This window comes from Acanthopagrus latus, chromosome 13 (assembly GCF_904848185.1).
Source record: "Acanthopagrus latus isolate v.2019 chromosome 13, fAcaLat1.1, whole genome shotgun sequence".
NCBI classification, from domain to species: Eukaryota; Metazoa; Chordata; class Actinopteri; order Spariformes; family Sparidae; genus Acanthopagrus; species Acanthopagrus latus.
Window position 1 is genome coordinate 16,969,024 of NC_051051.1, and position 21,214 is coordinate 16,990,237.

General features: G+C 39.0%; 1 protein-coding gene across 2 annotated transcripts in view; it reads left to right on the forward strand.

The window, feature by feature from the left end:
• opcml (opioid binding protein/cell adhesion molecule-like) overlaps positions 1–20,985 on the forward strand; it is a 351,189-nt gene extending 330,204 nt beyond the window's left edge. For both annotated transcript variants that reach the window (XM_037120657.1, XM_037120656.1), the window contains 4 exons: positions 9,603–9,740; positions 10,493–10,613; positions 16,529–16,680; positions 17,074–20,985. In XM_037120657.1, the coding sequence (XP_036976552.1) occupies positions 9,603–9,740; positions 10,493–10,613; positions 16,529–16,680; positions 17,074–17,177 (515 nt within the window). In that variant the 3' untranslated portion in view covers positions 17,178–20,985. The remainder of the gene's footprint in view (positions 1–9,602; positions 9,741–10,492; positions 10,614–16,528; positions 16,681–17,073) is intronic.
• The last annotated feature ends 229 nt before the right edge of the window (positions 20,986–21,214 follow it).

Below are 21,214 nucleotides of genomic sequence, written 5' to 3' on the forward strand. Positions count from 1 at the left end.
TCTGAAACTATGGATACCTATGCCACCTCTTTAAAGCAAATGATATAAAGGCAGCTTTAAAGAGAATACTGCAGCCAAAATATTGTGGTGGGAGTCCAACTCACTTTTATGCATTTTTAATTTGGATTATAATTTTAATTCAACAATTAGATGAAATGAACATTTCACACATCACGGACAATTTGAACATTTCCATCAGTTTCCACAATTCCCTTCCATTTGAACAATTTTCTCACCTTGACTAGCTTTTGATTTGAACATTTAGCTGCTATGGTTTGAGCTGCTATTATATAGCATTCCTCCTGTCCAAGGTGTAAGCCTCAGTTGCCACAAGTTTGCAAGAAATCTTTTGTAACAAGAATTTATTTCAATTACACTTCCTGTTGAGACATTTTACTGCAATATTGTCTGTGGTGTACTTTTGCTCTTGGGTGTAAATAGAATAGAACTGCATAAATTAGAGCAGGGCACAAGAAAGAAAGCCTCCCTTTGACAGCGCATTTTTCTTAAAAATATGTTTTACATCTTATAATTACAGTGCACAGAGATGTTCCTCACATTTTTCACAGTACTTACATTATCATTACCATAATTTATATTTTGATATTGTTAAATTGTACTGGGCTCTAGAGCCATTTATGTTCAGCATTATTAAAATTGGCAGCATTAGTTCATGTATTGAAATGACTTGAGAAAGAGTAAACCAGATGACGGTATTTTGCCAAGCATAGCATGTAGCCCATTGTATCTCATGCTGTGGAACTTTTTCTTTTGGTCTATCGATGTCAATGTTCAAGCAATGTTGTGAGGCAAACAATGAGAAAAATCTTCTCAGCTGCTGCTCTGCATGTTAAGCAGTTAAAAAGAAAAAAAATGTGGAAAAAAATGCTGTTTCTATAAAGTCTCTCACTTATCAGTTCCTCTCTTTTGACAAGCTTAATTGACTTGTTAACTCATTGCAAATAACACTTCCTTCAAAGTTGACAAAAACAAAATAAAACTTGTCAAAACACTCTTCATTTGACATTGTCTTCGGTTGAAGCTGCTGTAAATACCTCTGAACTGCATCTCTTGTCTTTAAACTGGCATTTAGACTGTATTCAGTCCAAGTTTGTTGTCCAGCTGTGCTGCAGAGCCCTGTTGCCCACAATGACACCTCTTGTAATCCATTCAGCTAATAGAGCCACATAGCTCCATGGCTAATATAAGATAATTGTAGCTGGCTACGCTTGAGGATAGCTTGCAACGAGCGACAGTTATTGGTTACTGTGGTGAGATGTTGCGCCCTACATTTTTTGAGCTACCTTCAAATTCCATTTCACATACTAAACCTTTTAAGATCAACTCACCACCACCTTAAAAAGCAATGCTTTGCTTCTCTCTCTGTTTCAAAGTTTCAAACCTTAACTACACCTAGTATCGCGGGCTGAAGTGATCTTGAAGTGATGTCACTAGTTCCTGGTGTCCACTGGAATGTCACAAGGTGAGAAGTGAAATCACTAGAGAACAGCAAGGTCAGGACAGCAAGGTCAAGTCAGCTAAAACAAGATCTGTAAAGTGGAATTGCCTCCAAAGCATATCTCATTAGCAGGTAAAACAACAGCCCCTGGTGATTCTCGCCTGAATCTCGCAATAGGTCGATGTGTTAGTCGTCTGTTGGCATGACTGGCAAAAAAGTAGTTTTTGCTTTTATGTGTTTGATTTAGAGTTTGATTTAAACAGGAATGCAGGCTTGCAGAAATATTAACCTGCGACAACTGCATCAAACAATTACACAGCTGAAAACTGGCTACAGTATTAATGCTCACCCCTCGGGGACTGGTGCTATCACAGCAGCTCTGCAGCAATATAGTAATTGTTAGGGCCTCATGGGACAGGGGCAGGGATATTGTGCCCAGTCCTCTCACCCATACACTGTATTAGTCATGTTGCAGAGGAGAGGGATAAGGGAGAGGGGAGACTACCCAAAATCAAGAGCAAATATGGCTTTAAGCTAATGTCAATGCTTCATAAAGCATCTGTACTTGCCTTTAAAAAAAGATGCCAGCTCCTGGAACCATCATGGTCACTGTCTCAGCAGAAGGTGCTGTTCTACATCAGTGCTGCCAGTTGCATGGGTTGTTAGTTGATAGGACAAAAAATGTGTTTATCTCCTTGGAGATAAAGATTTCTATTTAATTAATTTGTGAGTTGTTTTTAAGGTGTATTATGGGACAGTTATAGTTTGGGACAAACTTTTATTCTCTAAGAACAATGAAGCTCTGAATAGCCTTTGCCAGACACTGTCATATCTGCAACTGCCATAACTATTCTTAAGATTTCTTATGCTATCCCTATATTCAATGTGAGAACGTGCCAAACCCTGCCAGGAAAAAAAAATACCCTACTATTGTATAATCTATGGAGAGAGCTTCCAGTGCAGGTGCAGGAGTAGGGGGCTTTCAGAGGATTGCCTGTACCCAGCCACCCCCTTTGAGACCAAACAGTGCCAGAGGATATGGTTACACTGGCCTCCATATTGTAGCAATGTTTTCTCTCCCAGGGGAAGCATTGAAAGGACAGTGAAGGTGGTCCAAGAAGGTCATCAAAAAAAAAAAAAAAGATAAAGATGATGGCAGATGCAACTAAACTTTAGTGCGCCCTTCAACACCCAGACTGATGCCTCGGGCAGACGTATTGGTGGAACGTGACAGCTAGGTACGGGAGAAGAGAAAAGGCCAGTAGCCGATGTCAGCAGGAAACCAGTCCCGAGGGAGACACAGTCCTCAGTGGGGCAGCTGGAGTGTCTAGCCTTCAAATGGACCATGGACCGTTTCAAGTACTGTCGGCTTGAAACAGAATTCAGCTTAGAGAATGACCATAGGGCTCTTAAATGGTTAGAAACCATGAAACTCTTGAATTACCTGCTGGCTGCTGTCAGCACAGACACACTACTCCACATCAAGTGTCCTCAATTGTCTTTTACGGGCAAGTGAGTTCCTGCTCCCTTTGTCTGAAAAGAACCACCTCACCACAGACACGCAGACACACATGTATCTGGCTGTTTCTTATTCTGAGATAGGTGGACAATCATGTAAGCAGAAAAGATTTATCTGCCTGTTCCTGTATTGGAGGATGCTGGTGCTCCATATAGATGCTGACATTTACATCGTGGGACTTATGGACTGCAGGAGGAGGTAGTTTGCTTTACCAGCCACAGCTTTTAAAAGCTTTACCTTCCTACACATTAATAATGGAACTGGATGAGAGACTTAACAGTACTGATATAGAATTTACAGTGAGTCCTTCACATCCATTCTGTACATCTGATAGTGCCTAGTATAGACAAAGTATTATTTAAAGTGAAACTCTCGCCAAAATGCTACCTAGGCTTTTTTTTAATTATTTTTTTTTTATTTACCATATTTTCGTTTTCAGGTCAAACACATTTTAAATGGGAGTGCTAGGGGCAAGTTAGCGATAGCATCAAAATTGCTATTTTAAAACACTAAGAAGGCTCGACACAACATGAAACTTTGCTTGTAGAATCACCATGGTCTCTACATATGAACACGAGCATTGAAAACATTGTTTGTGTACACAGAGTTTACTAAAAAGAGAGTTTGTGGATGACTCACGTTAGCAGATGTGTCTTGCGCTCGCTGCCGTCCTGTCAGTGAGAAGTTAGTGAAAAACAATGTTAATGTCTTAATGTGTAGTGACCCTGTTAATACTATGTGCAATGTTTCATGTTGTGTTGAGCCTTCTCAGTGTTTTAAAAATAGTTATGTTGATGCTATCGCTAATTTGCCCCAAGCACTCCCATTGAAAGGAAAATCTGGTAAAACTTACAAGTGCCTCTTTTGTCATATCTATGCTTTTACACAAAGGTTTGACTCATATACATTCACAGAAAAGCCTAGGTCGTATATTGGCAAGAGTTTTACTTTAAAGCTGTGGGAGGATATTTTTTCTAGAAGGATGCTTGTATAGTGTGTGTGGCAACTGTGTTGCTGTGCCGCCGCTGCTCACTCGCGTTGCGGTAAAAAATATGTCATAGAAAGACAGGAATATAAATACCTGGCAAAACATTCAAAATCACTTATGTGTTGGTTCACTCTACACACAGCAGCAACACATTTTCCAATGATTATGGACACATACAGACTCAGAAACTGAAAAAAGTGACATTGTAAAAGCTTGTAAAAAGAGAAACAAATGTATTTGTCTCTCCAGTTTCTATATCCAGTTCAGTGAATATGAATCAAATTTCTGCAGCACACAAGTATCCATTTTGCAGTGCAACACCTGTCTTTGACCATGTCTTTGTTAGCGCATATGTATGCATCCACCTGGGGAACATCTTACACGTGTTTTTTGACTACAAATGTTTGCAGTGTCAGGTTGCACACGTAACTGCAGCTTTGCATGTTGCAAAGTAGGCGAAACGGGCTCCTGGGGCTCCTGTAGTGACAATAATATTGTAGTTGCTTGGATACATGCCGACATAATTCACCTTTTAACTTTTAACTAATAGCCTTTTTTTGGTTTTAATGATATTATTTCTCTCATGGTGCCAAGTCCTCTTCTGCTATCTTTGGTCTTTTCTAATGTAAGGCAAGTAATTGGACTGTCGTAATCTTTCTACAAAAGCTGCACAGAATAGCATCTAAGTAGCAGAGCTCCTTAAGCTAATGGCTAATATTGCTGAGGTGCTCCGTCGAGTGCTTTCAGACGCTCATTTGTGCAGGCTGCCACCTGGTACTTTAATGGCTCTCTTATTAGTCATCTAGTCATGGTATACTGACACTGATGTTGTGCTGGAATTATGACCATCACAGCAGACCACTGATGTGGGTGTTGATGATGATGGTGATGGTTATATTCATTCATCTGGAACAATATGAGATGATTACGGCTTCTTTATATTCATTCATCTGGATAATTTAGATTGACATGTATATTACAAAATGTACATTGTAACCATGCCTGGTCATTGTCTTAGACATTTCATAAACTTTTTCATTTCGTCAACTCTGCTGCATACTGGCTTTGCAGTGATTGCAAGAGGAATCAACTGTGTGTTGACTGTGTTTTTTATTCACATCTGCTATGTTCTAAAGTTGTTGTTTGAATGCTGACGTGTAACTGTTAACTATGTCCTCATGAGCACAAATACACACACACACACACACACACACACACACACACACACACACACACACACACACACGCATACACTCACAGATTGATGTGATGAGTTTTGTTCAGCAGACAGTTGGTAAAAACCCACACACCAGTCCCTGTATGTCTTATTACAACAAGCTTTTACTTTTTGAGGCATCTGTTGGTTTTCAGCGGGTCAGATTCCAAAATATCACTAATTTGAGCCCGCTTGAATAAAATGTTTGATGTTGTATCAAGTAATATATACTTGTCTGTATCAATTTAGTGTTAGAGAAAAGATATGCTGGATCCTGTGATAACTTGAAAGTAATTGAAGCAATTCATTCTTCATATATTTACTTTTGTACAATCAATACAATGAGAAATGTTTTGTCTGTAATGAAATACTTATTATTGAGGAAAGGTAATCAGTGAGATTCAATTCATGTAAAGCTGCCTGTTGTTAGTGTTTCTCGAATCAGTTTGTTATGAGTGACAGTAGCCCCATTCACACTGCCATTTGCATGCGGGGATCCTGCGCCAATTCCCCGCCTCCTGCTCTTTGTGAAAGTTTGAGATGCGGCGAGGGGTGAAATTTCGCTCCGGTGCTGATCCGCCTCTGGAGGTAGTATTATTGGCGAACCAAACCAGTGTGAAAGAATAAAGTGTCGATTGTACAGTCAGCTAACTGTACAGGTCCCTCACTCAACTTAATACAGACAAATTTCCCACAATCACTACACATTATAACAGCATTCTATGATTATAAACTATCTGCGGGTTTGGATTTGACAGAGGGGAGAGCGGAAAAACACTTGAACACACCCCGACATCATCATCATGACGTGTACATCATCTCTCTTTAGGAACCGCAGTGACGGCTTTCTGTGTGAATTACACAGCAGTTTGTCTTTAAGGCAGAGATGCTTCGCTCTGTGTGAATCACCATTAGCGGAGAATTGGCGAACCGCTGCTCCAGAGATAATGCAGCATCGTTGTGTAAAAAGGGCTAGTGTATGCTTTTGGAGTGAGAAATTTTGCCAGCATTTTGACAAAACAAACTTATTTTAAAACATGCATAAGCTGTTTCGGCCTAAGGTGTTCAGAGTCTTGGAAATGACATTATTTGTTTGGCCATAATGCATAATGCATGGTGGTAATACAGACTACAGGAAGAGTTTTGAAGAAGTGGCTTCAGAATTTAGCGTTGCTCGGTAGTGATTGAAAAAAAAAAAAACTGTATGACAATGATTAGTAGCTACAAAATCATCACACATAGCACATAGCAAGCACAATTAGACTTTTAATTGTAGGTTTCTGAGACATTATACATTTAAAAAGACAATAATTCAATATGTATAAAAGTAAGATAGGAAGTAATAATCTAGTGTGCTGCAACACCAATGAGGTAATTATAGTATAATTTGACGGTAATATTCCCTCCACCCCTGGTCATCATTAAAACAGTCTCAAATTACCAGCTAGTAACTCAACAGCATTTTATCACCAACAGTCTGCCTAATATAGTTATCCATGATGAAACTGTTCAATTACCTGTGCCAGCATATCCCTGGTTATATGCAACATGCTGATTATCCCTAGCCCACAACCTTTTCAGTGAATCCCCAGCCAGCTGCAACAGTCTCTGCAGCTGAGGATTTGGAAAACATAATGATATTATGCTAATGTAGAGATATTGCTGGATTGACATTTCTACTGATTGGGATTAGTGCTCCCATCCATTTTTCCCACCCACACAGCAATAGCTTAAGGTCTCTCTGTCACCAGAACATGCTTTTACCATTGCTGGTGCTGGTGTTAGTCAAGTGGGCTTGTTTCAATGCAATTAGTTTATTTTCTTCTTGTAATGAGCACATGCCCTGAGCTGTCATTGCCCTATAGAGACATTTGAAACAGTAAATCCCAAATTCGGTGACAGACTGCTACTGTGGTCTGTGGATTTTAATTTCCTTTTCTTTTGAAATTAAAGTATTCACCAAATGAATCCCAAGATTGTCATCTCTTAGATGTACACATCTTTGCACAAAAAGAACTGGTATTTATAATCAGTGCATAATTAGTGTGTAACAAATAGTGTATTGATAATACCTTCCTATAGTTTCCACCCTACAACTTCAGATTAGCCAGTAGTTCTCCTTTTAAAGGGTGACTGAACAGAAAGTCGCCATTGTTTTCTACCTAACATCCCATCAGCACAACTTTACCATACAATAGCTCCACAGCATATAGAGGCACAGTGTTTTACTTGTGATTCAAAGTTAATCAACAATCATGTACTATATATACATGCATATGTATTCATTACAGAAGCAACACAGTGCATGCATGTCAAAATCAATTTACTAGTCATGTGAATCACAATTTCACTGTTTAAAACAGTTACATCACTGTCTTCTGCAACTCTGGAAGAATTTTGTAATGTCTGATAAAATTACTTAAGTGACATTACTTTGTCTAAAAAAACAGTGGTTACATGACAGGAAATGGTGGGACCAACTTTTTGAGAGCTTGACCTAATTTAGCCATTGCCATGGGAACTGCAGCGCATTAAGATTCAGCAACCAGTAGCTCCGGTACATTTGCTAAATGTAAGCCCTGTAAGTCAAATTGTGTGTGGGTGTGTGTGTGTGTGTGTGTGTGTGTGTGTGTGTGTGTGTGTGTGTGTGTGTGTGTGTGTGTATATATATATATATATATGCAACAGCTCTATTCAGAACCAAGCTTTTGTTGAATGAAGAGACTGTATACTGTATATTGTAAACTGTGTCTGTTTAGGAAACAGCTCGTGGAGTGTTTGCTTTGGCATAGTTTTCAGTGAAAAAGGGTGTCTAGGGACAGATTTGCTATGTATATTGATTGGCGATGTTAGCCAGTAGCACTGACCATGGCAGATGACTAACTCCACTGCCCCTCCAGCATGTTCTCAACTCTTCAACATGGAAGCTTGGTACACAGTCTTCAGCTTCCATCTATGGCACTCTACTTCACTCTCTAGGGTCAGTTTTGCATGTGAAGCGCCGCAGTCAAGTAAGCAATGATATGCTATAAAGTATGCAACGTAAGACAAGGGACTCCAAAACTTTTTTGACAACACAGACCTGATAGTAGCCATCATTTTCCTGACAGAGTGGGGAATGGGGGAGTCGTTAATATCCTCATTAGCTATCTTTTCCCCTGCAATATCCTTTGAATCCACAATTGCAATGGAACCAGATTTCATGAAGTTGTCATCATATTTTCGCATGAATTTTGCTTTTTTAAATTTGTATCAATGGGCCTTTTCAGATTAATTTACACAGCATATCATTATGTTGTACTAGACAGATGTACTGAGAAAATAAACCAAATGTTGATGTTCATGGTTCAGTTTACTATCTTACGCTTTCAAAATAGTGGGAGGAATTAATTTTCTGATGTGATTTTGACCCCTTCAGATTTAAGTTACTGGATAATCATAGCAGAATAACTATATTGGACATTCCTTAAAAGCATAATGTAACACAATTTAACAATCTGGAAAAACTGGTATACTTGAAATAAGATGAATGGAGCAAGGACATTTAATGGATGGAGATGGTAATACTTTAAGTCATAATTTTCATTTTGATTGGTCATATAGTCAATTTTCTTTAGTTGTCAAGGCTTTTAATTCTTTGACAAATCTGATTGAAGTAATGTCACAATATTCTCTTTCTATAATATTTTACTCTGCCTTTCAAAAGAAAAAGAAAATATTTCAAAGGTTGTCAAGATTAAACACTATCAATGTCAGAGCTAGATATCTGTCATTTTTGTTACCTAAAAGGTCCTTTTAATAACAATGAATGATATTTATCTATGCAGTGGATTCTTAAGAGTGAAATTTAATTCAGATAGGAATGAATGTAGATTTGGTCTTTTAGATACTGGATCTCAGGAACATCTTTCCTAGTTTTTTTTGGAGGGAGAGAATGCATGTTGGGTTAGCTACAAATAATGTTAATTATCAATGACATTTGGTGTTTTTTGCTCAAAAAAAAAGATGTTGAATTTTTGACTAATAATATTTGATGATAGTTTGATTATATATTTACAGATGTAGATGTTATAGTATCTTTTTTTGTGGCATACAATACATGATTTGAAAGTCCTTTTTTTAAAAAAGACCATTTTCCATTTGTTACAGAACGATGCTTGGATTTACTTTTAGGTGTATACAACAGTGATTAGATTGAAGATGTTTGTGAAGATTTTTAAAAAAAGCAAATGTCAGGGTGATTGCTGGTATGGTCAAGATACAACTGTATGTGTGTCAGTTAGATGCTGCTGTAATACAACATAAGCTATTCACTCATTTAGGAGGTGAACATTCTGTCAAGGTCACCATAGGTCACTTATTTCTCAACAGGACCTTTTTAATAATGCATTTCTTCCTCTGTTTCTTTGCTTCTACGCAGGCACCCATAAATTTCTAACAGAAGGGGAACATGTGGAACTGGCAGCCATCACCAAAGAGCAGTCAGGAGCGTATGAATGCATTGCTTCTAATGGAATCTTAGAACCGGATGTCAGGACAGTGCAAGTCACCGTAAACTGTAAGGATCCAAACTGTCATTGTGGAAACATATGGAGGGAAAAAATGAACATAATACATTTATCTTGTACACATCTTTAATTGAAGTCTGACTGTGTGAAGCTATGTTTTTTTTTTTTTTTATTTATATATATATATATATATATATATATATATATATATATATATATATATATATATATATATATATATATATATATATATTTTTTTTTTTTTTTTTTTTATGAAATAGTTTGCACAGATTAATGAGGGTTCTTATCATCAAGATGTATAGCTTGTCAAGACTGAGTGTACTGAGAAGATGGATCCGGATACTTTTTCAAACAATTTAACAGGCTCCCTCCTAGTCTGTAAAAAAAAAAAAAAAAGGAAGATACCCATGTACGGTAGTGCTTCTCTGGGAGAAGATCTATATTGAGCCCACACCAGGTTACGATTGACACCATTTTATTAGAAATTACATTAAAGATTATTATTATTAAAAATAATAAACCCTTGTTGTTAATAACTATATACTAAAAATGTAAACATTTGTATCTTGTGTGCACTGTAATATTGCTCTTTTTTTATCTTATTATTATTTTTTTATATATCCCTTCCGGTCTGTATTTGGGCTGCTGCCTGTTCATCATTGTGTCTCTTCACATAAACATAAACACAGAAACAAGAACAAAAGCAGCACAAAACACGAGGCAATGTGGTTTTGTCCTCGTTATGATGCCATTGTGAAACTAATTTCCCTTTGCTTTATAGATCCTCCCTTCATTTCTAAAGCGAGAAGTACGAGTACTCCAGTTGGACAAAAAGCAATCCTGCAATGTGAAGCCTCTGCTGTCCCGAGGGCAGAGTTTGAGTGGTACAAAGATGACCGCAGGCAAGTTTCTCCTCTGAGCTTCATGATTTCTTCAGACTAGGAGTTGTTTGAAGTCAGCATTACAGACTCACAATGACACCTATTCTGCTTGAGGGTATGGACTAACTTTATTTGAAATAAGCTAGGCTATATCTTCTTTGTTGATAAGTCTTGTCTTTGTACACTTCTTACAGTAAATTCTTACTTAAAATAAGATGCTTTTGATGAAATTAGATAATCCTTGATCCACTGCATTGGTAAAATAAACATTTTAATAGTATTATGAATTCCATTAAATAAAAAAAGAAGAAAAAACTAAACCATCTTCTGTCAAATCATTTGCAGCATTAATTTTCATTAAATTATTCAGCATTACATTATAATTAAAGCTTCACCTTGAACAGACATTTGCCTGGGGCCACAGTTAAATAATCTGCACCTGAACAACACACCCAGGAAAGTTACAAAGTATCCATAGTGGTTGTTTATCATAAACATTCTACTTTTAAAGCTGAACATTACATGAAACTATGATTGAAAAAAGTTTGACATGACAAATAAGGCTCAGCAAAGCTATGCGGTAACATAATGTTTATTCATATTTGATCATGCTGGCCCCCAGCTGTCAAAATGTGATCTTAGTTTGGCGCTTTCTTCCCACAAGTGGCAGTGAATGTTGTAGATTTAGTCTAACCTTAACATTAGGCTAAATCAATATGTTCAAGTGAACTGCATACAGTTTGTACAGTTATTCATTTCAAAACAGGCATATAAGTATTTTGCATCAACATAACCCCCGTAGAGCATGGATTTAACATTATTAGCATTAAAAGATAGCATGGCAAATTTACATAATAGCAGCCCAGTTGTAACACCAGTACTGGTGTTGCCACAGACAGTCTGTTAATGTGAGGGGTTACAGATCCAGTCTTAATCCTCATGAACTGCTTAAAGACTCATTGGGGCTACCCCAATAATATCAAACATGTTTGATATTTACAATTTAAATCTGGATGGTTACATTGGGGGGCATGTCAGCTAGTCATTGGAGGGTCGCTGGTTCAAACCTCAGCTGAGTTGCATGTAAAAGTGTCCTTGAGCAAGACACTGAACCCCAAATTGCTCCTGATGCGCGGTTGGCACCTTGCATGGTGGCCTCTGCCATCATTGAGGGCCCTGCAATGAGCTGGCAACGTGTGCAGGGAGTACCCTGCCCTCGCCCAGAGACAGCCCATTAGCTCCAGCATATACCCCCACTATGATCCCATAATAAGAGATAAAGCAATTACAGATTATAGAGTACAGAGTACAGAGTATTACAGGGTACTTTCTGAGTCGGACCACAACAACCAATGAGAAAGGCATTCTGGGGCAGGTTATGCTGCTGCCAAGAAGCAGTTAACATTCTAGCCCATAAGGCTAATGTTAGCTAATATGATACTGTTGACAGAAAGTTAAAAATTCACCCCCAGTTCCTGCTAATCTCCTTTTTGTTTATGACTGCTTCCCCATGAGATCAATCAACAACAACAACAAAAAATCAAATTAGAGGATCACATGTGAGTCCAGCTTCAGTCAGCCATGAAGCCAGACTGCTGAAGCCACGCCCGGCTGCTGAAAAAAGCAATGTTCACTGTTTATTTACAGTTTATTAATATTGAATGAGTCACCAAATTCAACATGACACTTCCTTGTCCTCAGCAACAAACTGGCAACAAAAGGACATACAGACAGACATTCCTTCCTTAATGTAGATTATAGTATAATGCAGTCTTTCCAGCTGAAAGCTGGCTACTGGAAAGATGTTTATGAGCAGTCCCAGAGCTGGTAAGCTGATGTGAACACAGGCAATGTTGCACTGTTAAATGGTCCCTGACGGGTACAGCTGTAATGCTCGTCAGTCCACAAAAGACAAAATCAGTCCTCAAGAACAAAAAGATGGAGGACGCTGATAAAATAAATGACTGACATCTGTAAACATGAAATAAGGCAATGAAACAGCAGCAGAGGAAAAGGAAATGCAATGAGCGAAACAGATGGAAGGTTGTCATGCACTGAAGAATGAAGTGTACCAATTTACAGTTACTTCAATAAGGCAGTGAGCAAGGTTCAGAGTTTGGGATCTAGAGAGGGTTTATTTTTCTTTCATAGCCCAAAGTGTATAACTGTATTGCATTTTATGTCATGCTGGTACACATTTAAAGTAATTATCATAATCTGAATCAGAATCAGTTTTATTTACCAAGTATGAGAACACATACAAGGAATTTGACTTTGACTTCATTTTTTTCTTAGCACACGATGTACACAGACATAAACATAAACATAAACATAACAAACATTAAACTAGAACGAACAAGATCAACAAAGGACAGTAAGTTGAAAAGTGTTCAGGTGTAAATGAGGTGTCAATTATATATATATATATATATATATATATATATATATATATATATATATATATATATATATATATATATATATATATATATATATATATATATATATATATATATGATTTACAGTGAGGATTTATGTTGTATACTGAACATGACAAGACATTATAAGACATATGAAGTGCAATTTAGTCTGTAAATGTAAAGATTGTAAGTGGATGATTTTGGAGTCAGGGGGTTACAAGTATTCATCAGTGTGGCAGCCTGGGGGAAGAAACTGTTCTTGTGTCTGGTTGTTTTGGCGTACAAGTGTTCTGTTCTGTTCTGTTCTGTTCTGTTCTGTTCTGAGGGGAGAAGTTCAGACAGATTGTGTCCAGGTTGTGATGGGTCTGCAGAGATGTTTCCTGCCCATTTCCTGACTCTGGATGAGTGTAGGACCTGGATGGTGGGCAGTTTAGCACCAATGATTTTTTCTGCAGTCCAGTCTGTGCCTGTCCTGTTAGCGTGTTAAGCTCCAAATTGTCCTGACCACACCAAAGGGCCAGCTGTTCCACCTTCCGTGTGTAAGCAGACTCATCACCAAACCCGGATGAGGCCGACAACCGTTGTGTCATCTGCAAACTTCAGCAGTTTGACAGATGGGTATCTCAAGGTGCAGTCGTTGGTGTTACAGGGAGAAGAGCAGTGGGGAGAGCACACATCCCTGGGTGGCACCTGTGCTGATTGACCGGGTGCTGGATGTGATTTTCCCCAGCCTCATCTGCTGCATCCTGTCTGTCAGGAAGTTTATGACACGTGGAGGATGTCTGGGATGATAGTGTTGAACGCCAAGCTGAAGTCCACAAACAGGATCCTAGCATATGTACCTGGGGAGCTGAGCTGTTGCAGGATGTAGTGCAGTCCCATGTTGATTGCATCATCCACTGACCTGTTTGCCTGCTATGCAAACTGCAGGGGGTCCAGCAGGGGGCCTGTGATGTCCCTCACGTTGCACAACATCAGTTTCTCAAGGGACTTCATGACCACAAATGTCAGGGCCACATGCCTGTAGTCATTTAGTCCTGAGATTGCTGGTTTCAGGGGACTAGGATTATTGTGGAGCTTTTGAAACAGGAGCGGACTTCACACAGCTCCAGTGATCTCTTGAAGATCTAGGTGAAGATGGGGGCCAACTGGTCAGCACAGCACAGACCTTCAGACAGGAGGGTGACACACTGTCTGGGCCTGGAGCTTTCCTGGTCTTCTGTTGCCTGAAGAGCTGACACACAACCTCTTCACAGATCCTGAGTGATGGTGGGGGGTCAGAGTAGGGAGGGGTGAGGGTGGTGCAGGGGGTGATTGGGGTTGTTTGATGCTGGAGTAGGTGATGGGTGTGAATGCTGGATTGTCAAACCTGCAATAGAAGACATTCAGGTCATCAGCCAGTTCACGGTTCACTGCAATGTAGGGGGGGTCTCCTGTGGACCTCTCCACACTGACGCAGGCTTGTTAGCTGAGAAACTGTTGTTCAGCTTCTCAGTGTAACACCTCTTTGCCTTTGTCAGTAGCCCTTTTTTGATAGAAAAGATGGCACATTTGCTCCAAGGTAAGGGCAGCAATGTGCCGGCCTGTCTTTCTAAAACCTAGGTGTAATATTCCTCCTTTTCCAAAAGCCGCCTCTGAGGTAGGCATAAACATCTGACGTGACATGAAGCTCGAAGTTGGGCTGTGAACGGTGACATAGAATTTGTCCTCAAAATATGAGCTTTACATTGCACCCCATTGGAGTTTAGAACTGGGTTCTTAGCGGGGGGCTTTTAATTTGAACGTACCGACCGTCCTTAGCTTGCCGACACAACAACAAGCTAACACAACCAAACTGCTACATAGACCGAGGAGACGCTGCATCTCCTGGATCTCTGCGGTTGTTCAGTTGTTCATCTTAATGTCCGCAGATGAAGTGATGGACTGACTGCTGTGATCAGCTGTTTCTTGGTTTTAAAACTCCGTGGCTGTAAGTCACACAACAGTGTAGGTCACTGACACCTCCGCCCACCTCACGCAGAGGCCGGCACATTTCTGCCTCATTTTTAGATAGCAGGCGAGGTGGAAAAAAGTGTACCCTCCGAGGCGGAAAATCAGCGGACCAAAACAGAACCAGTCTGTCTAAAACCGCGGACCGAGCTGCCAAAAGGACGGGCAAATTGGCGGCTTGGTGCTCTGTCTAAAAACGGCTAGTGTGTTCTTGGTCGTGTTGTACAAGACTCGGTCCCCACTTCTGTAGGCTTCCTCCTTGGGCTGACGAAGCATCCTGAGTTTGGTTTTGTACCAAGGTTTAATGTTGCTGTATGTGCATAAGGTTTTGGTCTGCACACACATCCTCACAAAAGCTGGTGTAGGATATCACAGTGTCTCTGACTTTGTCCAGATCTGTAGCAGCAGCCTCTGTGCAGTCAAAGCAGGCATGTAACACCAGCTTTGACTCTGTGGTCCATCTTTTAACAGTCTTTACTACAGGCTCAGCAGATTTGAATTTCTGCCTGTAATTTGGGAGAAGATGAAGCATACAGTGATCATAGAGCCCCAGAGCTGCACGGGGGACAGAGTGATAGGCGTCCTTTAAAATAGTGTAGCAGTGGTCCAGAGTGCTTTTTGTCCCTCGTGGGACATTTAACATGCTGTCTGTATATTGGCAGTTAACGGCTGAGGTTCGCTTTGTTAAATTCCACAAGAACAATGAGCAGAGAGTCTGGATGTTTCCTCTCCATGTCCGTTATCTGGTCAGCCAGGTGTTGTAAAGCCTTAGAAACAGAGGCCTCAGGTGGGATGTAAACACCAACCAGAATAAATGAGGAGAACTCCCGTGGTGAATAAAACGGCTTACAGTTTATGAAAAGTGTCTCCAAGTGGGGGATGCATGATTTGTTTAGCGCTGTGACATCTGTACACCAACCTTCGTTAATATTAAAGCATATTCCACATCCCCTCCTCTTCCCCAAGAGCTCTGTTATGCAGTCCACTCAGAGAATTTGAAAGTCCGGCAGATGTAATCCTGTGTCTGGGATGCGTTCTCTGAGCACAGGGTGGCAGATCTGCAAAAGTTTCTACTGTTAAGAAGCAGCAGTTCATCCATCTTATTGCTCAGGGAGCAGACATTTGCCAGGTGTATTGGCAGGAGCGCTGTTCGAAATCCCCGCTGTCTGATTTTAACGAGCACGCCGGCTTGTTTGCCCCATCTGCGTCAACTGAACATCTCATAGAGAGTTGCAGCTCCACCAACTAAAAGTTCCACAAATATTCCAGGATCGATAAAAAACGGCAAAAAAGTGTGACCAGTTGAATGTTCAGACTGTATTGGATGAGGGAAGAACAACTTATTACGTGAAAAACAAAATACTGTGGAGCAAAGCACCAAGGCAGCCGTTGGATCTAAGTCATTTAAATTATGATGGAGATTTGACAAAAAGCCCCAGAAACGGACAGTCAGCCTCTTGAGAAAAGCGCAAATATTGTTTCATTCCTTTACTGAAGCCTTACAAGCTCTTCCCCTCTTTCTTCCAGGCTCTTCAATGGACTAAATGGGGTTAAGATAGAGAATCAAGGTAGACAGTCCATGCTCGTCTTTTTCAATGTCTCAGAAGAAGACTATGGAAACTATACCTGTGTCGCCATGAATACCATGGGGACCACCAATGCCAGCATAATTCTTTATGGTAAGAATATAAGAAATACTGTGTCTCAAAACTGTATACTGAGGGTCAGCTCTGTTTCGATTATTCTCATTTATTTTCAAATAGAATATTTTTGTGGCTGCTTCTTTTCATGCTAGCAGCTGTGCACATAAAAAGAAATCAGTCCTGGCATAAAGGCCACCCACTGTATGTTATTCATTAATTTACCTTTTCATTTCTACCATTTGCTAGTTTCCATGGCAATTGTTGAACCAATGTATAGCTCCGATCTGCCTGAGGAAATGAGCCACATGAACATTTGAATTCCAGTTACATATTCATATTGAGTTCATAGTGAAGCAAAGCACCGATTTGTACTGAGCTGTACACTGCTGACCTGTGTAATGGAGTTTGTTTTGTGTTGTTCTGCTGCAGGTCCTGGTGCGATGCATGATGTGAACGGGGCTGCTGGGTTGCCACAGTGCTGCTCCATATGCCTCCTGCTGACTGTAACCTTATTCTACCTGCTGAAGTTCTGATGTGAAATTTGACAACCTTCAAGCTTCCCTCAGTATTGTACAGCCAGAACAGACTATTAGTCCTATAAGAAGAATGGAAAACCAAGAGCACCAGTGGTCCACCCTTAGTTTTCTTTCTATTTCTTTCTGGCTTTGCATTGGAGTCTGTTCTCTGTTGGTTCGCCAAGAGTGAGAGGTGTGAATCCAGGGAAGGGAAAATTTTGAATAATGCACTAATTTGATGATGGTAGAACTACTGAGTTTGTGTCTCCCCAAACCTTTTTGTATGTGAAAAGGGAAAAAGAAAAAAATACATGTAACTATTGATAGTTGACTGTTTATTGCCCAATATTGAAGTGTACATTCAGATTATAATTATTGTGTCACGTCCTGTTCAATATCTGTATAATACCATTAAGCTTTTTTTAAGTAAATGACAAAAAAGGAAAAAATGCAATGTGATTGTTGAATTTTACTGTATTTTTACAGTTGTATGCAAAACAGAGGAACAGATCCTTGATGATAAACAGAATAATAAATAGTACACCATGATTTCTCAGGCAAAGTCCTACAGCATAGTGCATCCAAATTTTTATTTCCATTGTAGTGTGTGTAGAAAATGTACAAATGTGTACAGACAATTCCTGCACTGTTTTACAAAATGCATACATTTAGCAAATGGCATTTTTGAAACACCTAATTACAGTGTCATAGCAGCTTCATGGCATGTCCACACTGAGTAGAAAAAAAATCTGAAATGAGCTTTATGGTATGTTAAGTGTAATGTAGGACAGGGGTGCTGGTCAAAATGCAACATTTTTCTCAGAGTTAAAACTTGAAAGTACCGTTAACTTACTGTGCCGTTGTTGCTGATGGCATCATTAACTTGTTAGTGGGGGATCTCATTACCAATGGGTACTTCTTACTAAGTTCTGGTCTTAACTGGGGAAACAAAATATTTCGGTAAACAACTATTTTCCATAAACTGCTAATAATATTTTTGGCTCTTAAAGTCTTGCTTTTAATGTTGCTACTAGTATGGTTATTTTTCAACCTGGAAGCTATTTTCCCATATTTTTGTGTCAAAATTGCTTATGAGGACAACATTTATTTATTTTATTTATTTTTTTAATTGACCAAATATTGAGTGAGATCGCTACTAAACAGGCTGCAATGTAATTCCTGCAGCAATTGTGTGCCGTCAAAGTGCTTGATTTTGCCACTGACAGATAATTAGTCTAAGTATCTGACAACATTATGGGAAGTGTCCCTACAAAGATAGAATGCTGGTCAAATAATAAGGTCCTTGTCTGATAGCCATTTTTGAAATTTGCATAATATAAAACTCCAGGGTATAATCTTTAAGTTTCTGTAGAAGCCACATTTTTTAAATTTTTTTAATTTATTTTTTATTTGGAGTTTGTTTCTCTATTGACCATCAACTGAAAAACAGATGGTACTTGATGATGATATGGTAATCCTCTTTAATATCTCTTAAAATGTATAACCATCAAGTGAGAGAAGAGAGCTTGCAAGTTTTATTTTATTTATTAAGAGCATAATAGTTTGGGATTTTTAAATTTGTCTTTCACACTGTCCAGGCTGTTTCTTTTTCATTCATATTATATTAAAAGTTTGTACAGTTAGAATTAGCTTTATCAAACACAGTAAACTCAAGATCCATTTTCCGTAAAGGTTAAGTTAACAAAGTATGGCAATGTAAATCAAAAGTATGTACATTACTTCTCTACAATAACATGACTTAGAGAACAACAAAAACAGGGATTGCATTGATTGATTACTCACTTGTATCTCAAGCATAAATGTACAGTCCAGTCTCCAGGATAAAATGTTGGCAGTTTATGTGTCTGCAAACCACTGATAGGTTCACACTTTTCGTGTCATGCATCTCCTATTGCTATTTTTACCATATGTGGCAAATCACATTCAGATCACATGTTTATTACCTTAATGTCATATCAGGGGATAGTGGTTTGGTTACAGACAAGAAGGCTACCAAGCCACAAACTGCAGTTTAAGACTGCATTTCAGCACTTGTAAGAGGGACACCACTGGATAATTTCTAAATGACAAGGACAATTTCCAGACACGACAGTTTTAAGCCAAAACATGATATTTTCCTACCAGTGTTTTTGTACCTAACCAAATCATACGGTAGGTAGCGCTGGACCCATTTCAACTAGTGGTAGTAGAGCCACCTCCGGCTGACCTCTTTATGTCACCAGCAACAACAAACTCTGCCTCGGCATTCGAGAAAGATGGCGAATGAAGAGCAGGACGAAGCTACATCTTTGTACATGTTGTATATGGCGTAGATGATAACTACACAAACTCGACTCCTCCTTGCGGTGATTTTGGAGGAAAGACGCTGCAGCCGCCGTCCTTCTATTTCCGGGTCATGGCCCTGGGAAAAAAATATTGAGCCTGCGCAGAACGGAAAATCCTAATCCAATCTGATGGAACGTATACATGCAGGAGTAATGCGACTATCAATCGAATAATCTAGGTGTTTTAATTTGACTATGAGAAATCTGATTCGGTCCAGACTAAGGTGTATACATGCATCTTAAAAATCTGATCATAGTCAGACTAACCCAGTAATTCGGTTTTCTTGAGTATCATGTGAACGCACTGATTGTTACAATATAAGATAAAAAGAATTAACCCAAAGAAACTTAAAGTCAAAATATGAAAAGATGTAAAGTTTCAATATAACTTTGTTTCGTAGAAAAACACGTTGCCAACATCTATTCTTGTGACTGGGTTGTATTTTAATATTTTCATTCATTTAAGATGAATATAAACTGGGATATGTTCCTCTAATTAGCATCTTCACATATTCATCATGTAAATTAACTTTACCATCAAGGTTTATGCAAACATGCTCTGCCAGTCAACCAGAAAACAGGTGTGTTATCATGTTAAGCTTTTAATTGTTTTAATGTCAAGTGGCGGGGAATCACGTCAAGTGAAATACACCTGGGGAGGCCTGGGTGTTTTTGATATTTTCAGCAGAGCTGGCACACAGCTCAAGACAACCTCCAAGTGACAGATGACACAAGCCAGAATACTTCATAAATAATAGGAAAATAACGTCAATTTAAATGGATGGTCGGTGTAGCTGCTATGGGACTTTTTTTCAGGTGTTATGAATGTGTGATTTTACCCTGGTTTGCCAAGAGACAAATGGCAGACACTGCTCTTAAGACCACAGAGGTGATTGTTGTGCTCTGTGGTTGGTTCGATGCATTTTCCTGGAATATTTTTGAGTCTGCCTGGGACAGAAATTTCCCGTGATGAGAATATACTTAAAGCACAAGTGATTGATGATGTGATGTTCTGCTATTGTCCAGTTCACTCCTGTGCATATATGAGTAAGATGTTGAAGACAAAAGAACAGGGATGAGATTGATGTATGTGGGAATGCTTTTGTTGTACTCACATTTAAAAGTTATGTGCTTGTAATGATGGTGAACCAGTCAGCTGCAGACCATGTCATAGGATGGGATTTCACACAGAAAACACTAACAGGTGAGATTCCGATGCCTGCAAGACTAAAGTTAAGGGTCATTGTAACCCTTTAAATCCCAGATAGATGAACATGATCAGTATTGATGTCAGTAAGCTTGAATCAATTTGTTTAAAATCCCCATTAAAAGAGAACTGATATGGGATTTTTTTTTTTTGTTTGTTTTGTTTTGCGTGTATTTTTTTATGTTCAAAAGGATTTTAGATTTATGCATTATATCTAATATCTATAATCCTCCTTAATGCATAATCCCCTGGGCATTTTAAAGTTTGCAGTATTCACAATTCACTTGTCATTCTTTTTACTTTTTTTTTCTTTTCTCTTTTTTTTTTTCTTCTTTTTCAAATTTTTGATTATACAATGTATGATCCCATTGATGGCTACATTGTTGACCTGTTTGATATGTTTTCTGACCTTACTGGAGGTTCAGCATACAGTAGTCACTATTGTGGTATATAGTCATTGTATCATTTGATTGAGAGATTGCAAAAATGTCCATAAACTCGTT